The sequence below is a fragment of the Galeopterus variegatus genome, unplaced genomic scaffold (genome assembly GCF_000696425.1).
Source record: "Galeopterus variegatus unplaced genomic scaffold, G_variegatus-3.0.2 Scaffold1112, whole genome shotgun sequence".
Classification (NCBI taxonomy): Eukaryota; Metazoa; Chordata; class Mammalia; order Dermoptera; family Cynocephalidae; genus Galeopterus; species Galeopterus variegatus.
This window is the reverse complement of record NW_007727223.1, coordinates 222,132-231,338: the sequence shown is the minus strand read 5'-3', so window position 1 is coordinate 231,338 and position 9,207 is coordinate 222,132. Positions and strand designations below refer to the sequence as shown.

At 39.8% G+C, this 9,207-nt stretch overlaps 1 protein-coding gene across 1 annotated transcript in view; it reads right to left on the bottom strand.

Annotated features, from left to right (window-relative positions):
* The window catches only part of CADPS (Ca++-dependent secretion activator), a gene marked incomplete at its 5' end in the record, with an annotated part of 282,061 nt that overhangs the window by 74,563 nt on the left and 198,291 nt on the right, over nucleotides 1–9,207 (bottom strand). The window contains one exon of the mRNA XM_008574861.1: nucleotides 4,171–4,324. Within this exon, the coding sequence (XP_008573083.1) occupies nucleotides 4,171–4,324 (154 nt within the window). The remainder of the gene's footprint in view (nucleotides 1–4,170; nucleotides 4,325–9,207) is intronic.

Genomic DNA, 9,207 nt, shown 5'->3' with positions numbered 1-9,207 from the left:
GCACTATCCAGTGCACCACCGGGCCGGCCCCTGTTTTTAATATCTTTTGCCTTATAGAAACTTTTAATTTTTATGAGGTCATATTCATCATTTTTTTTCTTTATGCTTTTATGTTTCATGTCTCATTTAAAAAGATTTTCTCTACCCCAAGATTATAAGTATATTCTGTACTTTTTTCAATATTTTTATAATTTTAGAATATAGCACCTAAATCCATCTGGAATCTATTTTTGGGGAGTAGAGTTGTGTGTAGATAGATTTCATGTCCTACAGTATATGTTTTTGAGCCTTCAAATCTTTAAAAAGTATGTATGACTTTTGTAAGCAGAAAGAACCATGAAGATTTTGAAAAGACACTCAGGAAGTGCATGTCCAGAGGAGAAAGGGAGAGTGATGAGTATAGGAGGCTGTGGCCTGTAAAGTAGATCAGGCCATAATGAATCTAGGTAGGGACAGATGCAGAAAGAGGACCCCTGGCTGGCCTTGTGTCCTGGGAGCTGCAGCCCCTCAGGAAATATGTGAAATACATGAAATGTCACAACTGTGCAAGAACTAGAAGACAGGCCAGAATGAATCAGAGATTGGATTCTTTGGTATTTCTACCTGTAATAGAATTGTCAGTCCCTCCTCTGGGACAAAAATGAGTTTGAGATAATACCCTGTTTAAAAATAATTCAGCCCTGGATTAATGACTGACTTTATTTCCATTTATTCTGGCTAACAAAGGTTAGTAAAAGTGGGCTAAAAGTGTATACACATGTTAATTAACAGACTCAAGAAAGAGAATGTTGTGTGGCAGAAATCTGGGTTAACCAAATGGGTGAATCTTTAGTAGACAATTCTTTAAAAGGGGTAGAGTGGGAACTGCTCTGGACTAACCTACCCCGAATCACCACAGTGCCCTCCTTCTTTTGGCATTAGACCCATATGATCCTTTAGTGTCTATTACACTGATGGGTTGAGAAATATCAGTTCACCTATCAAACACACATTTGCTTACTCTGTGTATTCCAGGCCTTGTTCTGAATGCTTTTCGAGTGTTAGCTCTTTCACTCCTTGTAACAACCCCATGAGGTACTGTTATGCACCTTTCTACCTGAGGAAACTGAGACTCCAAAGAGTTAAATAAGATGCCCATGGTCACACAAGAAGTAGCAGAATTGCCAAGTCATCTGGCTCCAGAGCAGCATAACCACTATGTTAATCTGCCTCCAAATTGGCTATTTCAGCAAATGCAGTGGTAAGGAAAGAATTATTCTCTGATGAGCCCTCATGAGGCAGAGCTAAAAAACCTGTGTCAGAATATTCATAGCAGCATTATTTGTAATAGCTAAAATGCGGAAACAATGCAAATGTCCATCAACTGATGAATGGATAAACAAAATGTGGTATATCCATACAATGGAGTATATTATTCAGCCATAAAAAAAGGACCAATACATGCTACAATGTGGACGAATCTTGAAGACATTATGCTAAGTGAAAGAAGCCAGACACAAGAGGCCACATATTGTATAATTCTATTTATATAGCATGTTCATAATAGGCAAATTCTTAGAGACAGAAGTAGGTTGATGATTACCTGGGGCTGGGAAGGGAGGAAGAGGAGCGACTATTAGTGGGTACTCACTCAAGTTTCTTTCTGGGGTGATGAAAGTGTCCTAACACTGATTGCAGTAATCGTTGCATAACTTTGTGAATATACTAAAACTATTGAATTGTACTCTTTACAAGGGTGAATTTTATGGATCTGTGAATTGTACATCAAATAAAAAAAAGATGAAGAAGCTCCAAGGAGAGAAAAATTTAGGAGGAAGAGGATTCTGGAAAGTATGAATGCAAAGGGATCTTAATGAATTTTAGAGATTGCCAAAAACAGGGTTTTTTAAGTGGGCTCTGTAAAGCACAAGAGATTATTTAGAGTCTCCCAGAGAAGCTCAGGTTGAGGTGGGCAGTGATGAGGGGCAGAGGTGGAGAGCAACTTGGCAGCTTGGCCCCTGTCCCCTCATCTCATCCAGAGCAGCTCCACTTTTATTTCTTTCACATGCTGGCCTTCTTGGCACGTTTGAAGAACTGATTCTGCAGCTAAAAATAGCCCAGATAAAAGTAGATTAGTGCTATCATTTTACAGATGAGGAAACTGAGGCCTGAAGAAATACCTCAGGTAATTCTGCTGCAGGTGATCCAGAGATAAGAGTATACTTGTGAGAAACACAGTGATGCTACTAGACTAATCTGCTGTTCATCTACTTAACTTCGGGCATCAACAGGATTACATAAGCAAAGCAAAAGAATTATTTGAGAATGACTAAACTCACACTATAGGCTATATCCTATATGTATCATTCATGGTTTTTTCTAAAAGGCAAAAAACTGCAGAAACACTATATAAAATGCCTGCAACAAGATTTCTCTGAATCCTTCTGATGTCTGTCATGAGAGATGTTTTAAAATCTTCCTGTATTTTAATGCGAAGAAGATAAATGCCAGGCCTGGCTCTATTCTACCAAAGCTTATCTCCATTAGATAATGTCACCCAAATATGACTGTATCACTATCTACATCCCCAAATTCCTCTCCTTCTTTTTCCACCCAAACACGAAAGCTGTGGTTCAGACTGCTCCCCAGCTTTCTCACGGGGCTTTTGTCATTTCATTTGAAGCCCACTTACGTGTGTGTTCAATGCAGAGAGTGGCTTGAACAGTTCTTATCATTGGTCTTTAAGAGCTTGTCTAATTCTGAGTGATGGCTCGGCACGTCTCGAGGTACTAGTGATCATTGTGGACCTGCTGAGCAATGAGAAAACCTTGACAAATCTTGTTGCCACCCTCCGCCGAGAATTCTACTTTATCCTTTCAGCCCAACCATTTGATTGACTGTGGTGAGGAGAAGTAGGTGACAGCTTGAATAAGGTCCCTGTTTACAAATTTCTTTAGCTCAATTGAGGTACATAGAGTCACATGTCAGGGTAAAGGCTGGCCACCATCCACTGCAAATGTTGGGTTTGTGATTGTCCCAGCAGATCTGAGATGAGCCAGGGCTACATCAATCCATTGTGAGAAGGTCTCTTGTAAGGTCAAAAAGTGTCTGTGGAGTGGCTCCTTATAATTATTTGGTCTTTCCACCAAGATTTCTATCACAGACTTTGGAAAAGTAGGTGCCTTTCAAGAGGGCTAACTTGTACCTATACTTATGTGCATGAAATCAATTCTAGGCCTTTGGACATATCATCTAGTGGGGGGGAGGGGAGGAGGCTGAGGAAGCTGACTTGTGGGGGAAACAAGGTTGGAGATGATCTTGCCAGGAAGAGAATACCACCAACCCACATTTAAAAATGGAAGGTGCCGAAAGAGAAAATAAATAACGAATAAGGAGCAAATATAATTTAGTAAAAATTCTGAGCATGTAAGGCTGGTATCGAAAGATCTGATTTAGGAGCAATTTATGCCAATTGGCAACAACACAGAGTTGCCAGAAATGTTTCTGAATTAATTCTAAATTGGTATATGAATATCTAGCTGGCTTAAGGCCATTGGAGAAAAATGATCATGATAGTCTTTAATCAAGCCCAAGTTGCTGTTTCCTTCTCCTTTACATTTTTAAATACCGCTTTAGAATTGGAAACTTAGCAAAGGACTAAACTTTTGGTCAGGGAAGATTCACAATCAATTCAATCTAAGGAAAGTGAAAAGTCTGCAATTTTTTTGAAATTCAGAACCTGCTGGCTGGGGATTGGGCAGCAGGATGATCTAACATTACAACCTGGAAGTTGCTTGATGCAAGAAAGAACTCTCCTGCTGTCCAGATGTTCAAAGTGATAAAATGTGCTCCAAATGTGAAAATGACTTGCATTTTGGCAAACACATATCTGTTGGCGATACCAGCCTAATAAATGAGTTTGTCAAACGTCATTTAGCTTAAAGGAACTTTACGGCCACCCCAGTTCCAGCCAGGAATCACTTCCAAGTGACTGGCATCTTCATCAGCACATGCCTTAGAAATTTACTTGACAAACAGATACCCAATACTCATCCATGGCTTAATCCACAAATGTTAGAGTATATTTCTGAAACTAGCAGACTACGGTAGATAGAAAGAATTTATGAAGTTTTCTTCTACATGATCAATGGAGAGGGGGGAAAAATCTGTTTTCTTTTTTTTTTTTGTTACCTCTTGGCCCATTTCCATGCTGCAAAGTTTTGTTGATTGAGCTTTGGCATCAACCATAACGTTAAACATGGTGCATATTGACTGTGGGACTCGAAAATCTGTTGATCGACTGGTTTTTTGCAGCTTAACTTCAAATGCAATCCTGGTTCTATTAAAACAAAGTAGGAAAAGACCAATTCAGTGTTCAGATGGCAGCAGGTGGAGGAGACATTTTCTGAGGGGTCAGTGAAAAAGAAAATTGAAGGCTGTAATCAGTTTCAATCGACAATGACTTCACATGTGTTCTCTTTTAAATGACTTTCCCAACTAAGGCAGGCCTATTCATGGCGACCGCCAAGCACACCCTTCCTTTCTCGGCAGTATGTGGAACACCTGTAGCTTGATGTATTTCTGTCTATAGTTTACATGCTATGGAGAACCTTAATTGCAGGAGAATGAATGAATGAACAAAAACCCGATTACAGCATTATAGCATATGTAAGTTCTCTCACATTGGCCACTGCCTATCTTGAATCACTTCATTAAAAATATAAAAAAACAAAAAAGCAGTTTCTAATCTTAAAGATCTCATGGTGAGGGAAAAAATCTTAATTGACATTTATTGTTTTTTTTCCCCCGATTTTGAAAAAGACTTAAATTCTTAAAAATCTAGCAAGTTTATTATATTTCTTTAAAAACTAAAAAAAAAAAATTTTTTTTTTACTTGTTAATGATCATAAAAGGGAAATATATCAAGCTGTTAAAGATGGCTACCTTTGGGGAGGTGTGCTACTGGAGAACCTCAACTATGCTTTTTGTTGGTTTTTTTTCAATGTCAATGTATTATTATACAATAAAAATATATTATTATTATAATTAAATATTACATATACTATATTACATATACTTAATATACATCATTTAATATATATAATATACAATTCAAGAATTGTGTAATGGTGGAATAGTAATGTAACATAATTCTGACATAGGTCAAATTATGACCGCAGCAATGTGCTAACCACTCATAGGAAAAACCCAGACCAACACGGCCAGCAGTAATTAATGCAGATATGATATTTAATCTTTGATATGGCACTGTAAAGGGGCCCAGTTATATTTTTAAGGATTTCCGAGAAGTGGGTCACATCATCCATGTCTTTAAAGAAAAGCCCCTGGTTAGTAAGTGGCTTTATTAAAGTCCCTTTCGTCTAATGCTTCTTTTCGGCATTGTTTGCTGTCAGGTTCAGGAGATCATGCAACCACCAGGAAACATTGCTTTAAGAGGAATTCATAGCAGTTTTCTAACAGTGCATAGAAGGACCACACAGCTAGTTAGCTTAGGAAAGGATGCCAGCTTGCTAACACACCCTGGGTGCATGCAGGGAAGCCAAGTATAATTTCTAAGGTTGGAAGCCCAGTTCTTAAGAAAAAAACTAAAAAGCAAACAACCCAAAACCCAAACCCTTAAAACACCCCTATATACTATATGATCATGTTAAAGATAAATGCATCTTGGCTTCTAAAGACTCAGTGCACTGATAGCTTTCTAATCATGATGATCATTTTAAGCTATGCTGAAAATACATCATTTTCTGGTTTTGTGAAAAGGAGGTCTGATGGGGACTCAGTTGGACAGGTCCCTGTGCTGATCTTCTGAGGCTTGTGTGCCAGTTCCGGCCCAATTTGAGAAATGGAAATGCTAAATCACTTTCTTCTAATGAAGTAATCATCTTCTGTTTTCACAAGAGAACTGTTCATAGCCCTCCGAGTGCAGGGCTGTGAAAAGAGGAAGCTGAACGCAAAATTAACATGACTGGGAGGACTCTATGGGACCTGAAAGCCAGGAATGGAGAGGTCACCCAACCAAAATCACTGTCCTTGAGGGCAGAGTCAGGATGCTTTGTTTTGTGTTCAGCACAGTATCTAGTATAGACTAGACTAGAGGCTCTGTAAATGTCTGTCAAGTAAATGAATAAAATTTCTTGGAAACTTAGACATTGGGAGTGCCTTACTGACTTTTTGGCATTGCACATGTGTATTTATGAAACAACGTCCTTACTATGTGTCCTAGAACTAGGGTGATTTATTCTGTCCCAAAGAGGAAAACAATGGTTCTGGGCAGTTCTAATGTGGATTCTATGTCTTAAAACATCCAAGGACTTTCTCCGTGTTGTAGCCTCTGGATCTGGAGGTCTGGGGATGATATTTCTATCCACTTTTGCTTTTGTCTGCTTTTGTGCTTATGTCTGGACCTTAATGAAAGGGGCATGAAGAAATTTAAGTGTTTAGGACCAGCCATACATGTGTAATTGACGAACTTTTGTCAATAAAAGGTTACTTAACAGCTATGGTGTGCCTGGCATGATGCTGGGCCTTCGGGAGGGTGAGGAGCAACAATGAACAAGATCCACTCCCTGTCTCTCAGAAGCTCACTGGCTTTAGGTGCCTGAACCATAAAGATATAGTTACAAAGTGGTAAGAGATAAAATAGTCACTATCCACCTCTGACATCCTCATAACTTCCCTTTTTTCTCTGAGCATCTCCCTATTTCTTATTCCCTACCCAGAAGACTGGCTTCTCTGCAAAGGACATAAATGTCTTTCTGTACAATTGTGTGCCCAGATCAGGTGCTGGAAAGTCCTAATTCTAGTGCATTTCAGGCCCTAGGACAGATCACGGGAGAACTTTTTTTGCCTCAGGGAACTGCTCTGCAAGAAGTTTTTAGAATGGTTTGAATGGTCTGGCCACTGGAAAAGCAGTGCTTTTCATAAAATTGATATAGATTATGTATGAGATAGTGGGATTCAAGACCCTAAGGAAACAATTTGACCTTGGGTTTATGAAATAGGCCTGCCTTTGGTTCTAGGAATGAGAAGAAAAGAGCAAAACTCAAAACCTAGATCACCAGGATTTTAAGCTTCCAGAATTGGTATTAAACACCTGCCCAGATTCTATGCAGCACATAGTTCCTTTCCTAATTGCTGCGGAGATGCTGCTGTGCTGCTCACTTACCTGAGATTATGTTGTTCTTTTGCCCTTTTGGTTTCTCTTTTCTTCTTTCAAACTATAAAATGATGAAATCAGAGCACTTCCAGGCAAACCCAGCCCCAACACATGCAACTGATCCATCAACTAAACTATACAACATTTAGAGATCTGGAGTAGCCTGTGCTGCCTGTGGTCTATTTTTTTGAATGAGGAAAAATAATGGAATACTTCTGAACTGGAAAAGGAACTTGGGTGTGTGTCTGGGGGTAGACAGGATGATGATGATGATGTAAAATCAGTGGAATTTCAGTTCTGTAATTTTTTTTTTCCTTTTTGTCTTTTTTACTGACCGGTAACAGGATCGCAACCCTTGGTGTCGCGCCCGTACCGGGGACCGGCAACGGGATCGCAAACCTTGGTGTTGCACCCGCACCGCGCTCAGCCAGTGAGAGGGAACCGGTCTCCACATGGGATCCAAACCCTCGGTGGGAGCGCCGCCGCGCTCCCAAGCGGCGCACTCTCCAGTGTGCCACCGGGCTGGCCCTCAGTTCTGTATTTGATATACAGATATAGATACTCCATGAGGAAAGGATGAGTTCTCTCATTCTTCATTGTATACCAATAACTTAGCAGTGTGCCTGGCATATGGGAGGAGCTCAAACAATTTTTGTTGAATGGATGAATACTGTTCTCATTTTCTTCCCCTTGTCTTCTGAGAATAGTCTGCCTGGGAATTTCAACTGCAGAATTTCTACCCCAATCCTATTAGCTACAGTGACAAAATAGCAATTTTTGGGAAGACAAAATGTATGTTAAATATCTCATGTCCCTTTGTTGATACTCAGTTAGATTTTGGGCAAGACCATTAACAGTTGGCACACAGTAGGTACTCAGCTCATACATAAAGAATGAATGACAATACTGAGGCCCTGTCCACTTTGCTGGAAAATCATTAAATTCCTGCTACCTGTACTGGACATGTTGACTCTAGAATTGTATGTTCTCCTTTTTCCATCCAACTGTCCATCTGTGCACACACTCATACATTTAACAAATATTTATAGGGTAAATATTTTGTGCCAGACAGGCTTCTAAAGACTCAGTGCACTGATAGCTTTCTAATCATGATGATCATTTTAAGCTATGCTGAAAATACATCATTTTCTGGTTTTGTGAAAAGGAGGTCTGATGGGGACTCAGTTGGACAGGTCCCTGTGCTGATCTTCTGAGGCTTGTGTGCCAGTTCCGGCCCAATTTGAGAAATGGAAATGCTAAATCACTTTCTTCTAATGAAGTAATCATCTTCTGTTTTCACAAGAGAACTGTTCATAGCCCTCCGAGTGCAGGGCTGTGAAAAGAGGAAGCTGAACGCAAAATTAACATGACTGGGAGGACTCTATGGGACCTGAAAGCCAGGAATGGAGAGGTCACCCAACCAAAATCACTGTCCTTGAGGGCAGAGTCAGGATGCTTTGTTTTGTGTTCAGCACAGTATCTAGTATAGACTAGACTAGAGGCTCTGTAAATGTCTGTCAAGTAAATGAATAAAATTTCTTGGAAACTTAGACATTGGGAGTGCCTTACTGACTTTTTGGCATTGCACATGTGTATTTATGAAACAACGTCCTTACTATGTGTCCTAGAACTAGGGTGATTTATTCTGTCCCAAAGAGGAAAACAATGGTTCTGGGCAGTTCTAATGTGGATTCTATGTCTTAAAACATCCAAGGACTTTCTCCGTGTTGTAGCCTCTGGATCTGGAGGTCTGGGGATGATATTTCTATCCACTTTTGCTTTTGTCTGCTTTTGTGCTTATGTCTGGACCTTAATGAAAGGGGCATGAAGAAATTTAAGTGTTTAGGACCAGCCATACATGTGTAATTGACGAACTTTTGTCAATAAAAGGTTACTTAACAGCTATGGTGTGCCTGGCATGATGCTGGGCCTTCGGGAGGGTGAGGAGCAACAATGAACAAGATCCACTCCCTGTCTCTCAGAAGCTCACTGGCTTTAGGTGCCTGAACCATAAAGATATAGTTACAAAGTGGTAAGAGATAAAATAGTCA